At 45.3% G+C, this 15,966-nt stretch overlaps 1 protein-coding gene across 1 annotated transcript in view; it reads right to left on the bottom strand.

The window, feature by feature from the left end:
• Window positions 1–2,328: 2,328 nt before the first annotated feature.
• The window catches only part of LOC122563763 (cornifelin homolog A-like), a 28,043-nt gene continuing 14,405 nt past the window's right edge, over window positions 2,329–15,966 (bottom strand). Inside the window, exons 2-5 of the mRNA XM_043717969.2 lie at window positions 15,453–15,615; window positions 14,212–14,348; window positions 8,941–9,038; window positions 2,329–2,444 (exon numbers count right to left, since the gene is read on the bottom strand). Coding sequence (XP_043573904.2) covers window positions 8,946–9,038; window positions 14,212–14,348; window positions 15,453–15,564 — 342 coding nt within the window. The 5' untranslated portion in view covers window positions 15,565–15,615 and the 3' untranslated portion in view covers window positions 2,329–2,444; window positions 8,941–8,945. The remainder of the gene's footprint in view (window positions 2,445–8,940; window positions 9,039–14,211; window positions 14,349–15,452; window positions 15,616–15,966) is intronic.

Raw genomic sequence — 15,966 nt, 5'->3', positions numbered from 1 at the left:
AAGGAAATAGAGATAATCCAGGAAACTATAGACTGGTGAGTCTCACACCAGTCATTTTGAAGCTATTGGACAGAATTCTATGGGGATAAAATTTACATGCATTCGGAAAAACATCAGGATCTGTCAGCACGGCATTGTGCAGGGCAGGTCATGTCTTAACGACCTGATTGAATTTTTCGTGTAGGTGACAAAGATGTTCAATTTGGGTAGAGCAGTGTATGTTGTCTACGTGGATTTTGATAAGGCTTTCGAAAAGGTCCCTCTTGGGACGCTCATCCACATGCATGGGATCCACAATGACTTGGCCACTTGATCTCAGAATTGGCTTGCCCATAGAAAACAGAGGATAGTGGCAGAAGGGTGTTTTTCTGGCTACAGGTCTGTGACTATTGTGTTCCGTAGGGATCTGCACTGGGATCTCTGCTATTTGTGATATACATAAATGATGAGTGGAGTTGTGGATAGTGTAGGGGGTTGTCAAGGGATACAGCAGGATGTAGGTCACCTGCAGATATAGGAAGAAAACTGGCAGATAGAGTTTAATCTGGTTAAGTGTAAGGCATGCACTTTGGGAGATCAAATGTTAAGAATAAGTATCTAGTTAATTGCAGGACGCTGAACAGCACTGATATACAGAGTGACCTTGGGGTTCAAGACCATAGCTCCCTGAAAGGGGCCACACAAGTAGTTAGGATGTAAATGCTTGCCTTTATTGGTCGGGGAATTGAGTACAAGAATCAGGATGTCATGTTGCAGCTTTATAAGACTTTGGTTGGGCCACATTTAGAGTATTACATTCTATTTTGATCACCACATTACAGGAAGGATGTGGAGGCTTTGGAGAGGATGCAGAAGAGTTTTATAGGACGCTGCCTGGATTAGAAGGTATGAACGAGAGGGTAGAAAAATTCAGGCTGTTTTCTCTGGAGCAGGAGAGGCTGAGGGAAGACTTGAAAGAAGTCTATAGAATTATGAGATGCATAGATAGGGTTGATGGTCAGAATCTTTATCCTCCGAGTTGAAATCTGAAAAACCTGGGGGAGTGTATTTAAGGTGAGAGGGGAATAGTTCAAAGGAGATGTGAGGGGCAAGCTTTCTCACACAGTGGATAGGGGTCTGGAACACACTGTCAGGGGTTGGTTCAATAGGGACGTTTAAGATACTTTTAGAATGTACAAGAAATAAGGGATATGAACCATGAGCAGGCAGAAGGGATTAGATTAATTTGAGGTCATTTTTGGTGCAATATCATGGGCCAAAGGGCCTGTTTCTGTGGCGTATTGTTCTATGTTCAATGACCGATCAATTATTACAGTCAAGGTGGATCTCAGACATTACTTGACATTACTGTGAACAAACCTTCGATATTTGAATGGCCTAGTAGTTTAGGCAGAGGCCACTAAACCTACTTATAGTGTGAATGATGTGATCCAAACTGAACTGGAATGATCAGAGTAATACTGTACAACAGTGCTGATGGGTTGGCAAGTGGACTCTGGTTGGTAGAGGCATTGCCGTGGCAAATATGTGAGTTAGATGATGGCTGACAGAAAGATTATTGCAGAACCCAGCACCATTCTCCAGTTGAGGCTGATCCAGATCTCCTGTTTCTTTGTATTCTTGCTGCTGTTTATAATCCCCAGGATTCGCTGTGCCTTCCTTACCACTTACTTCAGCTTCAGAGACTAGTACACATAGACCCACAGATGTTCCTGGAGGACGTTGGGCTGTAGCTCTCAATGACTCCTCTGTATGACATTGTTCTGCTGGGATTGATGCTAAAAGATCTCAAGCAAACGTTTCAGGGTTAGAGCATGTGGCTTAGTTGTAACATGTGGCCCCATCTCATTGCATTGATATTCCTCTTTATGTTGGTCGCATAGTTAAGGTTACGCATGTCACATTCAGTTTTCCTGTCTCTTGTTTCTGAACAGAGACAAAAGAAACTGCAGATACTGGAATCCAAAAGGGGGCAAGCAGGAGGCTGGAGAACACAGCAAGTCAGGCAGCATCAGGTGGTGAAGAAGTCAACGTTTCGGGTGTAACCCTTCTTCAGGACTGACATTTCATTCCTGAAGATGAGTTATTCCTGAAATGTCGATTTCTCCAGCCTCCTGCTTTTTGAATGACGAGACTTGCACTGTTTGCGGGGGGGTCAGTATGAAAGAAGTTGCACTGTCGGGGGATCAGTCCTGAGGGAGTGCTGCTTTGTCGGGGGGGTCACTGCTGAGGGAGCAATACAGCTGGCAATATTTGGAGCTGGTTGACAGTCAGAGGTGTAGACAGCCCAGGTTGGGGAAATTTTGATTAAGGTTTAGCACACAGGCATTTGTATCAGCTCTGCATCATCTTTATTAGGGTATACATTGATCCACATCATTGTGTGAGTCTGTATCTGAGTGTAGGCTGATCTCTGCGAGGAGACCTGGGTCCTCTGTGCAGATCTGCAACAAACAAAAAATGAATGTCATCATCTGCAACTTGTTCCTTCAAATTCTGGTGGGTTGCGTTGAGGGTCTCATTCAATGCCCTTTACCTGCGAACATTCCCTTTCCCAAACTTCAGTTGGAGGTTTGAACTTTGATTGGTTTTGCAATCCTGCAGGCCACTACCCCAACTGCTGCAAATTCAGGAAGTGAAATGTCAAATAACATAGAATCCCTACTGTGTGGAAACAGGCCCTTCACCCCAACAAGTCCACACTGACCCTCCGAAGAGTAACCCATCCAGACCTATTCCCCTACCCTATTATCCTATATTTACGCCTGAACAATGCACCTAACCTACACATCCCTGAACACTATGGACAATGTAGTATGGCCAGTTCACCTAACCTGCACATCTTTGGATCATGGGAGAAAGCCGGAGCACCCAGAGGAAGCCCATGCAGACATGGGGAGAATGTGCAAACTGCACACAGTTGCCTGAGGCTGGAATCGAACCCAGGTCCCTGGCGCAGCGAGGCAGCAGTGCTAATCACTGAGCCACCATGCCACCCCTAATAGTCAGGAACATTAGTTGTCTCTGACTGTGAAACTATAATGTTAGAGACTGGAACCTGAAATTCCAGGATGGAGTTCATCGTACAGCAGGAACCCATTCAGCCCATGGCACATGTGCGAGCATCTAAGTTTGAAAATTTGAATTCACTTTAATTTTAAGAAACCTGGATGAAAGATATTTGTACAAATACAAATGGGCATGAAACTGTTGTAAATATGTATTCAAAGTTTGTGCGAAGTTTTGTAGCTCGGGTGCTCGTTGTTGTGGTTCTGTTCGCCGAGCTGGAAGTTTTTGTTGCAAACGTTTCGTCCCCTGGCTATGTATCTGCTTCACCGATGTCCTTCAGTACACCCCCACTCTGAGTCCTGAACTCTCACCCTCCACTCAATTCGAGTCCATCTACCATTGCAAGCTCTCTGAGCTCACCTTGGCCATCACTCACACCTGCTTCTTGCACCTTTCTCTCCCTAGCCTGCTTACCACCCAAACTCCCCTCAACATGTTAGCTGATATTGTTAATTGTTCTCACTTTCTCCATTATGTCTGCTATCATCAGCCCTATCCTCAAAAATTCCCACCATTGGCAATATCACCCAACCTCCAACTTCTCTTTCCTGTCCAAAGTCCTTGAAAGTGTTATCATTTCCCAAATCCAGGTTCAGCTTTCCTGGAATGATATGATTGAACCAGTCCAATCAGGTTTCCATCTTTGTCATGGGACTGCAATAGCTCTTTCCACTGTCTCGATTTTTATCCCACATGGCTGCAAGGTTGCCAGCTCTCCAGCATTCCCCTGTGTCTCTGGGAACTGAATTTTTTAAATCTATATTTTATATTAGATTCCCTACAGTGTGGAAACAGGCCCTTCGGCCCAACAAGTCCACACCGACCCGTTGAAGAGCAACCCACCCAGACCCATTCCCCTACATTCACCCCTGACTAATACACCTAACACTACGGGCAATTTAGCATGGCCAATTCACCTAATTTGCACATCTTTGGACTGTGGGAAGAAACCGGAGCACCCAGAGGAAACCCACGCAGACACGGGGAGAATGTGCAAACTCCACACGGACAGTCATCCAAGGCTGGAATTGAACCAGGGTCCCTGGCGCTGTGGAGGGAACAGTTCTGATGTAGAGTCACCAGACTTGAAATGTTAACTCTGCTTTCACCTCACAGATATTGCCCAGGCAGTGACACCCATGTTTGAGGAACAAATAGAAAAGAAAAATTCTCCTTTTGAAATCTATGCTAACTATTCATGAATATATTTTCTAATTCTGGATGTTTTTCAATCTTTCCTTTTGTAAGTATTCCATTGTTTTTCCTACCCACTTTTTTTAACTATAGGAATTACATTAGCTATCACCAATCCTCTTGCATTCTCTTTTTTCCAGTGCATCATTAAATATGAATAGTGATACCTGTGCCATCATTTTAGATTTTAAAAAATATGGATGTGAACTATCTAGGACTTTATCTTCTTCCAGTTTCTTTCATAAGATCAAAAGATATAGGAGCAGAATTAAGCCTTATTTTAATGCACTTTGGCTAGACCAGCATTTATTGCCCATCCCTTCTCCCCCAGAGGACAGCTGTGAATCAACCACATTGCTGTGGGTCTGGAGTCACATGCAGGCCAGACCAGGTAAGGATGGCAGTTTTCTTCCCTGAAGGGCATTAGGGAACTGGATGGGCTTCTCCCAAGAATGGTTTGATGACTATCATAGAGTCATAGAGATGTACAGCTTGGAAACAGACCCTTTGGTCCAACGCGTCCACGCTGACCAGATATTCTAACCAAATCTAGTCCCATTTGCCAGCACTTGGCCCATATCCCTCTAAACACTTTCTACTTATATACTCATCCAAATACCTTTTAAATGTTGCAATTGTACCAGCCTCCACCACTTCCTCTCGCAGCTCATTCCATACACGTACCACCCTCTGCATGGAAATGTTGCCCTTTAGGTCTCTTTTATATCTTTCCCCTCTCATGCTAAACCTATGGCCTCTAGTTCTGGACTCCCCCACCCCTGGGAATAGACTTGCTCTATTTACCCTATCCATGCCCCTCATGATTTAATTAACCTCTGCAAGGTCACCCCTCAGCCTCCAATGCTGCAGGGAAAACAGCCCCAGCCTATTCAGCCTCGCCCTATAGCTCAAATTCTCCAACCCTGGCAACATCCTTGTAAAAAAGCAAATTACTGCGGATGCTGGAATCTGAAACCAAAAGAGAAAATGCTGGAAAGTCTCAGCAGGTCTGGCAGCATCTGTAAGGAGAGAAAAGAGCTGACGTTTCGAGTCTAACTGACCCTTTGTCAAAGCTGACATTTAGAGTCTAACCCTTTGTCAAAGCTAAAATCTTTTCTGAACCTTTTCAAGTTTCATAACATCTTTCTGATAGGAAGGAGACCAGAATCGCACGCAATGTTCCAAAAGTGGCCTAACCAATGTCCTGTACAGCCGCAACATGACCTCCCAACTCCTGTACTCAATACTCTGACCAATAAAGGAAAGCATACCAAATGCCTTCTTCACTATCCTATCAATCTGCAACTCTACTTTCAAGGAGCTATGAACCTGCACTCCAAGGTCTCTTTGTTCAGCAACACTCCCTAGGACCTTACCATTAAGTGGATAAGTCCTGTTAAGATTTGCTTTCCCAAAATGCAGCACCTCGCCTTTATCGGAATTAAACTCCATCTGCCGCTTCTCAGCCCATTGGCCAATCTGGTCCAGATCCTGTTGCAATCTGAGGTAATCTTCTTCGCTGTCCACTACACCTCCAATTTTGGTGTCATCTGGAAACTTACTAAGTATATGTCCTAAGTTCACATCCAAATCATTTACATAAATGAAGAAAAGTAGTAGACCTGCCCTGATCATTGTGTGGTCACAGGCCTCCAGTCTGAAAAACAACCCTCCACCACCACCCTCTGTCTTCTACCTTTCAGCTAGTTCTGTATCCAAATGGCTATTTCTTCCTGTATTCCATGAGATCTAACTTGCTAACCAGTCTCCCTTGGAGAACCTTGTCAAACGCCTGACTGAAGTCCATGTAGATCATATCTACCCCTCTGCCCTCATCAATCCTCTTTGATACTTCTTCAAAAAACTCAATCAAGTTTGTGAGACATTATTTCCCATGCACAAAGCCATGTTGACTATCCTGAGACAGTGTTCGCCTTTCCAAATACATATAAATCCTATCTCTCAGGATTCCCTCCAACAACTCACCCACCACCAACAACAGGCACACTGGTCTATAGTTCCCTGGCTTGTCCTTGCCACCCTTCTTAAATATTGGCACCACGTTAGCCAACCTCCAGTCTTCCAGCACCTCACCTGTGACTATCGATGATACAAATATCTCAGCAAGGGGCCCAGCAATCACTTCCCTAGCTTCCCACAGAGTTCTTGGTTACACCTAGGGATTTATCCACTTTTATCCATTTCATGTCATCCAGCAATTCCTCCTCTACAATATAGACATTTTTCAAGATGTCACCATCTATTTCCTTACATTCTATATCTTCCATGTCCTTCTCCACAGTAAACACTGACGCAAAATACTTGTTTAGTATCTCCCCCATCTCCTGCGGCTCCACACGAAGGTCACTTTGCTGATCTTTGAGGGACACTATTCCCTCCCTAGTTACCCTTTTGTCCTGAATGTATTTATTAAAACCCTTTCGATTCTCCTCAACCCTATTTGCCAAGTTTTGCACCTTCTCTAGTAGGTACATCTACATTCTGAATCAGAAAACTTCCTTGTACACATTTATCAAATTCCTGTCCATCTAAATCCTTAACACTATGGCAGTCCCAGTCTATGTTTGGAAAGTTAAAATCCCCTACCATAATCACCAAATCTTCTGACAAATTTCTTTCTAAATTTCCCTTTGACTATTAGAGGGTCAGTAATACAATCCTAAAAATGTGATCATCCCTTTCTTATTTCTCACTTCCACCTAAACAACTTCCCTGGATGTATTTCCGGGAATGTCCTCACTAAGTACAGCTGTAACGCTATCCCTTATCAAAAATGCCACTCCCCCTCCTCTCTTGCCTCCCTTTCTGTCCTTCCTGTCACATTTGTATCCTAGAACATTAAGCTGCTGGTCCTGCCCAACCCTGAGCCATTTTTCTGTAAATGCTATGATACATCAGTCCCATGTTTCTAACCATGCCCTGAGTTCATCTGTCTTCCCTGTTAGGCCTCTTGCAGTGAAATAATTTATTAGTCCTATCTTGTTCTTTGCTTTATCCCTGCCTGCCCTGACTGTTTGAGTCCCTTCTTTTCTCAACTTTACCAGTCTCAGATTGATCTCTTTCCTCACTATCTCCCTGGGTCACACTCCCCCCACCCCCCTCCAGTCGAGAGTGTGGTACTGGAAAAACACAGCAGGTCAGGCAGCATCCGAGGAGCAGGAGAATCGATGTTTCAGACATAAGCATAATTCCTGATGAAGGGCTTTTGCTCGAAACATTGATTCTCCTTCTTCTCAGATGCTGCCTGACCTGCAGTGCTTTTCCAGCACCACATTCTCAACTCTGATATTTGTATCAACCCCGTTCACCTGCCCTCTCCCAAAAACCTTTGACACTGAATTTTTTATTTACTCAATATATTCAATTTGGCTACAACAGGACAGCAATCAACTTTCAGAATGGGGGAAGGCAAGTGACAAATGGAATTTGATACAGTGAAGTGTGAGGTGATGCATTTTGGCAGTAGGGCTACATTCAGGTAATATAGCCTCAGAAACATGTGTGAAAAATATGCAGAAACAGAGGTTCTTGTGCATTGACCTTTGAAAGTTGCAAGAATGATCTTATCATTATGGGTGGCACGGTGGCATAGTGGTTCGCACTGCTGCCTCACAGTGCCAGAGACCTGGGTTCAATTCCCACCTCGGGCAACTGCCTGTGTGGAGTTTGCACATTCTCCCCGCGTCTGTGCGGGTTTCCTCCAGGTGCTACGGTTTCTTCCCACAGTCCAAATACGTGCAGGTTAGGTGAATTGGCCATGCTAAATTGCCTGTGGTGTTAGGTGAAAGAGTAAATGTAGGGGAATGGGTCTGGGTGTGTTGCTCTTTGTAGGGTCGGTGTGGACTTGTTGGGCTGAAGGGCCTGTTTCCACACTGTAAGTAATCTAAACTTATCATTCATTGAATCAGTCTAATGAACCCTTACACTCCCTTTTGGGCATCGTGGGTAAGGGACCCAAACTGTAACAAAGTGATCCAGGTCTGGTTTCAGCAACGGGCTGCAGGATTGTAGTCAGAACATTGACTGTAGCAGACTCATTCCTTTATAACAATAGCTATCACAGCAATTCCTGTCTCCTTTTCCCCATTGTACCCTTTGTACACTTTCCTGCAAGATTCAGTGAGATTAATCAGGATGTTGTTATTCATTCTGTTATTTATTCATTTCAAACTGCAACCTGACTAAGTGAGCTAAATAACATCCTGATTAATCTTAGTGAATCTTGCAGGAAAGGGTACAGAGACAGGGAAAAAAACTGCAATAGCTCTCATTAACAATGAGAAGGCTAAGGGGAGATTTAATGTTTAAATTATAAAGGGTTTTTGAGAGAGTAATTAAGCATTAATTGTTTTCAGGAACAAAACAAAAACAGGTCACAGATTTAAAAAATGAAATGGGGAAAGGAGGAGTGGAGCTCATCTGCACAATGAGCTGTTGTGATGCCTGTAAGATTAGTGCAATTAGATCTATTAAGAACATCCAAAAAGAGGTTGCATAATTACCAAAAAGAGACCTAGAAAAAAGGAAAGCAGGGGAAATCATAGGGAAGGGTTCAGAGTTTCAGTCTGTGCTGATGAATCCTTGGTCAACAGGGACACATTGAGTGGGAGAGAGGGAGGAATTTTCCCTTAAAAAGGAAGTAGCTCCTCTTCTTACCAGTGCTACCCATTGCGGGCCCGCAGCTCACGAGTCATTCGACAAAGCTCACATGGACCACAGAACATCAACATCACGGCATCATCACAAATCGTTCCCTGTAACACAACAGATATTACATAGACTTAAGAAATCTTTCCCGCTAAAAACACATTGAAAACTTAAAATGTAGAGGATACTCCACATTTACCAACATTTCAATTATAGGCAATTCTTCAACAGTCTCTTGGACAGTTACTGTTAGTGGGCTTTCAACTGGAGGCGGCATCACAATCCCCATTTCCAATAAAAACAGAAAACATTAGAGTGGCTCATCAGATGTGGCAGCATCTACAAAGAGAGAACCAGACTGAATGTTCTAAATCCAATGTGACTCTGTTTCCATCATTTAAAGCTGTTTCTGGCTGTTGTGTAAACACACAGTGTCCAGAGTCATAGAGTCACACAACACAGAAACAGACCCTTCAGTGATCAGATATCCCAAACTAACCTGGTCTCTTTTGCCACCACTTCGCCCATAACTCTCTAAACCCTTCCTATTCTTAACCCATCCAGATGCCTTTTGAATGTTGTAACTTTACCCACCTCCACTATTTCCTTTGGCAGCTCATTCTATATACGCACCAACCACTGTGCGGAAAAATTACCCCTCAGATCCTTTTTAAATCTTTCCCCTCTCACCTTAAACCGAAGGCCACTAGTTTCGGACTCTCCAAGCCTGGGTAAAAGACCTTGCTTATTTTCCCTATCCATGCCCTTCATGATTTTATAAACCTCTAAAAGGTCACCCCTCAGCCTCCAATGCTCCAGGGAAAACAGCCCCAGCCCATTCAACCTCTCCCTATAGCTTAAATTCTCCAACCCTGGCAACATCCTGTTCCTTGTTCGTTTTTGTCTTTTTCTTGTTAATAAAGGAGTGAATGAGTGAAGACAGCAAGGTTATGGGAGGGAATTCCTGATAATGGGCCATGGGACTCCAGGTGAAAGTGAGGACTGCAGATGCTGGAGATCAGAGTCTAGATTAGAGTGGTGCTGGAAAAGCACAGCAGGTCAGGCAGCATCCGAGGAGCAGGAAAATCAATGTTTCAGCAAAAGCCCTTCATCAGGAAGGGCTTCATTCCTGATGAAGTGCTTTTGCCCGAAATGCCGATTTTCCTGCTCCTCGGATGCTGCCTGACCTGCTGTGCTTTTCCAGCACCACTCTAATTTAGACATTGGGACTCCAGCCATGGCCCACAATCAGAGCACAAAGGGAGAAAGGATTACACAAAAGGCTGGTGAAACGGAAGCGTGAAGTTTACTGGAGGAGGGATTGTTAAGAAGAGGATATTCTAAAATAGAGAGGTGTAGCCACAAAGAGAGTGAAATGCAATGGTGAGGTTTGGGACCTTGGAGATGACAAAGAAATGATTGTGAGTGAGCAGGACTTGATAGAAGCAACAGGAATCCAAGTGAACACAAGTTTACACAGAGCAGGGAATGAGAAAATAGAAATAGTTGATTATGTAGGTGGCACATGTATGGCTGACAGATTCTGCAGGAGATAGGGGAATACTGATTCTGGATTAGTGGTGCTGGAAGAGCACAGCAGTTCAGGCAGCATCCAAGGAGCTTTGAAATTGACGTTTCGGACAAAAGCCCTTCATCAGGAATAAAGGCAGTGAGTCTGGAGCGTGGAGAGATAAGCTTGAGGAGGGTCGGGGTGGGGAGAAAGTAGCATAGAGTACAATGGGTGAGTGGGGGAGACAGTCTCAGATTCCTCCCTCCCCTTCCTCGACCTTTCTATTTCCATCTCAGGCGACCGAATCAACACGGATATCTACTACAAACCGACCGACTCCCACAGCTACCTGGACTACACCTCCTCCCATCCTGCCCCCTGCAAAAACGCCATCCCATTCTCCCAATTCCTTCGACTCCGCCGCATCTGCTCCCAGGAGGACCAGTTCCAAAAACGCACATCCCAGATGGCCTCCTTCTTCAAGGACCGCAATTTCCCCCCCGACGTGATCGACGATGCCCTCCACCGCATCTCTTCCACTTCCCGATCCTCCGCCCTTGAACCCCGCCCCTCCAACCGCCACCAGGACAGAACCCCACTGGTCCTCACCTACCACCCCACTAACCTCCATGTTCAGCGCATCATCCGCCGTCATTTCCGCCACCTCCAAACGGACCCCACCACCAAGGATATATTTCCCTCCCCTCCCCTATCAGCATTCCGTAAAGACCACTCCCTCCGTGACTCCCTCGTCAGATCCACACCCCCCACCAACCCAACCTCCACTCCCGGCACCTTCCCCTGCAACCGCAGGAGGTGCAAGACTTGCGCCCACACCTCCCCTCTCACCTCCCTCCAAGGCCCCAAAGGAAACTTCCATATCCGCCACAGATTCACCTGTACCTCCACACATATCATCTATTGCATCCTCTGTACCCGATGTGGCCTCCTCTATATTGGGGAGACAGGCCGCCTACTTGTGGAGCGTTTCAGAGAACACCTCTGGGACACCCGGACCAACCAACCCAACCACCCTGTAGCTCAACATTTCAATTCCCCCTCCCACTCCACCAAGGATATGCAGGTCTTTGGACTCCTCCATCGTCAGACCACAGCGAAACGACGGTTGGAGGAAGAACGCCTCATCTTCCGGCTAGGAACCCTCCAACCACAAGGGATGAACTCGGATTTCACCAGTTTCCTCATTTCCCCTCCCCCCAGCCTGTCTCAGTCAAATCCATCAAATTCAGCACCGCCTCCCTAACCTGCAATCTTCTTCCCGACCTCTCCCCCCCCAACCCCAATCTGTCCTATCACCCTCACCTTGACCTTTTTCCACCTATCACATTTCCGACGCCCCTCCCCCAAGTCCCTCCTCCCTATCTTTTATCTTAGCCTGCTGGACAAACTTTCCTCATTCCTGAAGAAGGGCTAATGCCCGAAACGTCGATTCTCCTGTTCCCTAGATGCTGCCTGACCTGCTGCGCTTCTCCAGCAACACATTTCCATCTCTGATCTCCAGCATCTGCAGACCTCATTTTCTCTCCGATGAAGGTAATAGGTCAGGGAGGAGAGGGTGGAATGGATAGATGGAAAAGGAGATAGGCAGGTAGGACAAGTCCGGACAAGTCATGGGGACAGTGCTGTGCTGGAAGTTTGGAACTAGGGTGAGGTGGGGGAAGGGGAAATGAGGAAACTGTTGAAGTCCACATTGATGCCCTGGGGTTGAAGTGTTCCGAGGCGGAAAGATGAGGCGTTGATGATGGGTACTCTTTGTTATGGAGATCCTCAGTGTCTCTCAAACAGCACGGTGGCTCAGTGGTAGGCACTGGCACCTCACAGCATCAGGAATCCAGACCCCCCCCAGCCTCTCTGTGCCCAGACCCTTAATCCCTGAGTGAAACAACTGATTGTATGGCCAAAACATAATGACAAACTGGCCCATATGTTTCATCAAGCTGTTGTTGGAATTTCAGCCTGTAACATGAAGCCTCTTACCCTGTCGCTCAACATTTTTCTTCATTCTTCTGCCTTTATATTCTATGTTTGGTTTATTTTTCTATGTTTTAAGATGGCGCCAGAGAGTCGGGCCACTGTACAACGCTTTTCACTCGTGTTTTGTAACAATAAACATTTTAATAAATCAATCAAATAAATAGATCTCATCTGACCTCTCTCTCCCTCTAGATGTGGGTAGCTTATTCCATACCTTCTCTACCCTCTAGTGTTAAGGTTAGTATCACCCTCCCATTCTCTTCACACTCAAACTAAAACCCTAAATCAGGCTTTCATCTCTGCTAAAGAAATTAACCAAGTTACTTAAAACATTACAATTAAAGTGAATTATAGCAACTGTTTGCTGGAGTAAAGGCTTCAAATGTCAACTAGAGGGTATGTGGAGAGCTTATCTTCCCAGTGATACTGGAAGGAGTAACCTGGGATGCAGACACTATGGATGTTTAGGGTGTAGGTTCGCTCACTGAGCTGTAGGTTTGATATCCAGACGTTTCATTACCTGGTTAGGTAACATCATCAGTGGGAACCTTCAAGTGAAGCTTCACTTGAAGGTTCCCACTGATGATGTTACCTAACCAGGTAATGAAACGTCTGGATATCAAACCTACAGCTCAGCGAGCAAACCTACACCCTAAACCTCAACCTGAGCTACAAACCTTCACAAACCTTGCAAAAACACTATGGATGTGGTGTGTGAGAGAGAGGGAATGAAGCTGACCTGTCAGATGATTCTGATTAGTTTTGTGATACAGTGAACAACTTCAGCATATTAGGCTCTTTAAGACATTGCTGAAAACCCCATCAGAGCAAGGATGACAATTTAAACCAAGTTTAAAAAGACAATTGACAATTTAAAAAGTACAATTGTTGGGATAAATCAAAGGCCTGCAGATGCTGAAAGTAACAAAAACAGACATTGCTGGAGAAGCTCAGCAAGTCTGGCAGTACCTATGGAGAGAGAAGCACATTTTAAAATCAAGGATCTTTCTTCAGAATTTGGGAGAGGAACTGGGATACAGGGACCTGTTTTGAGATTGACAGAAATTCAGGAATTGTGGAGAAAATCTGTTTGATAATTGATGAAGAAAACCTGTTCAATGATTGGTTGAGAAAACTTGCTCAAGAATAAGTGGAGAAAGCCAGTTCAGTGACTGGTGGAAAATATTTCTTCAGGGATTGGTGAAGAAAGCTTTTTTCAATGTTTGGTGGGTTAGGATTAGATGCTTTTGTTGGAAATGAAGACCTTAGTCTGGTCCTCAGCATTCCACTGTCAGATGTTTTTTGCCAATTGTTGATCCAGAAGTGGTTGGGGGTCAGAAGTTATTGGGGGTCAGAGGTGGTCTAGGTGTGGAGATGAAAGGAGAGTGTAACCAGTAGTTGACTCTAAAATTTGGGTGGCACGGTGGCACAGTGGTTAGCACTGCTGCCTCACAGTGCCAGAGACCCAGGTTCAATTCCTGCCTCAGGTAACTGTCTGTGTGGAGTTTGCACATTCTCCCAGTGTCTGTGTTGGTTTCCTCCCACAGTCCAAAGATGTGCAGGTCAGGTGAATTGGCCATGCTAAATTGCCCATAGTGTTAGGTGAAGGGGTGAGTGTGGGGGTCTGGGTGGGTTGCTCTTTGGAGGGTTGGTGTGGACTTGTTGGGCCAAAGGGCCTTTTTCCACACTGTAGGAATCTAATCTAAATATTTTAAGTGGTCTCAGAATTAGTGCAGGCTAGACTGAGAGACGGGGGAAGAGTGTAAGGAGCTTACCTCAATATTGTAGGAAAGTCTCATGTGAGTTCTCAGGGCAATCATACCCCCCGGAACCAGTGGCAGGCAACAATTCTCTCCATAACTGTGGGCCAAGTGACAGCTCAGGATTTGGGGGCACAAAGCACCCAGGACACCTGTGGGTTACACATTCCAATATTTAGTAGACATCATGACCAAAGCTTATCATTGTCTTCAAAAGCAGACATTGCTGGAAAAGCTCAGTGGGTCTGGCAGCGTCTGTGAAGAGAAATCAGTTGACCCTTCCTCAAAACTCCAGGGCCTGAAGCTGCTCCTCCTCCTCGCCCCAGCACTGTGCTCCCCCTGGATTTCCACAAGTGGGCCCACCCACCCACCCAGTGCTCCCTGAATTGGGAACAGCAGCCCCCCGAGTGCTCTGGGCTCTAATTATTGGGCCCTGATTTACACTCCTCAATAGTGGATGGGATGCTCTGCCTAGGAAGCAGTTTCTTCTCTGAGTTCACACTGAGGTCTTTTTGATTGCTCCTGGCACTGCGGAAAATGCAGGAACTCTAAAAAACTCTCCGAACTTTACCTAGCTACTGGCACACTGAGATGCTGAATTCCTGGTTTTGTGGATAAGTGTAGAAGTACATGATATATGTACCCAGTTACAGACATTGTCGACATAGCAACAGAAGACAATCCCTCTTTAAGGGGTTTGACAGTTGTTAAAGAGTGAGGGGCTCAAGCTAAGCATAAAGTTTAGGAATAATGTTTTGGAGATGAGGAAGAATTTCTTCTCTTTGAGGATTGTTTGCCTTTGGAAATCTCTTCCCCAGAGACTATTCAAGATTGGGAAGGTGAATATATTCAAGGGTTAGTTCAACAGATCTTTCTAATTGATATGGGATACTGGATTATTATGGGGACAGGGTGTGCAGACAGGAAAGGCCACAAACAGATCAGATCCTAATGAATGGACGAACAGGTCTTGAGGGTCATAGACCCATAGAATCATCAAGTTCTACAGCACAGAGATAGGCCCTTTGGCCTAACTACTCCATGACAACAAAATGCCTTGCCCTGCTTTGACTTCTAATGCTTGTCTCACCTTCTAAACCCCAGTTGAACCCCTGCCTTGTTTCTCATCCTGACACTGTTCAGGACTGCCTTCATTCCACAGTTCACTGTAACACCATCTCAATGACCTGCACCTCCCTCCCTCTATCCTAACCCCTTGCCACTTGCTTTGCCCTGACCCTGTTGTTAATACTTACAGACAGGTATGTTGTCAGCCAGGTCGAAGAGTCCTGAGCGCCATGAACCTGTTCCAATCAGTGGGTTACGTTCAGTAATAGGTTGCTGGGTGATGACACCTGGCAAGCTCATACTGCTGACAGCTGCTGAAGTATGGCTAGGATAGTACTGCGAATGGTCTGGCTGTGGAAAGAACACACATCAACACCGGCTGAACCACACTGACAAAAAACCCACTCACAACACACACTCCTGTATAAACTATCACAGTCAGACGCAGTTTCAGAGTCACCAGGAAGTTTGATACAACAGGATAAAGTGAAAAATACAATAAGAGTATGAATGAACCAATCAGAGATCATTGCAATCTGGGTCAGAGATTTAAAGGGATAGAATGGCTCACATGTGAGTGCATTAGGTTTGTTGGGAGGGTGGGTAGATGGTTTATTGGGGGTTGGGATAATAGTTTGTTGGGAGATAGGTCGATGGTGTATGGGGGGGTGGGTCAATGGTGTATTGGGGGGTGGGTCGATC

The sequence above is a fragment of the Chiloscyllium plagiosum genome, unplaced genomic scaffold, assembly GCF_037043375.1.
Source record: "Chiloscyllium plagiosum isolate Xiang-an unplaced genomic scaffold, Cpla_swu_hap1 HiC_scaffold_30, whole genome shotgun sequence".
Taxonomy (NCBI): domain Eukaryota; kingdom Metazoa; phylum Chordata; class Chondrichthyes; order Orectolobiformes; family Hemiscylliidae; genus Chiloscyllium; species Chiloscyllium plagiosum.
This window is presented reverse-complemented; position numbering and strand designations above follow the sequence as displayed.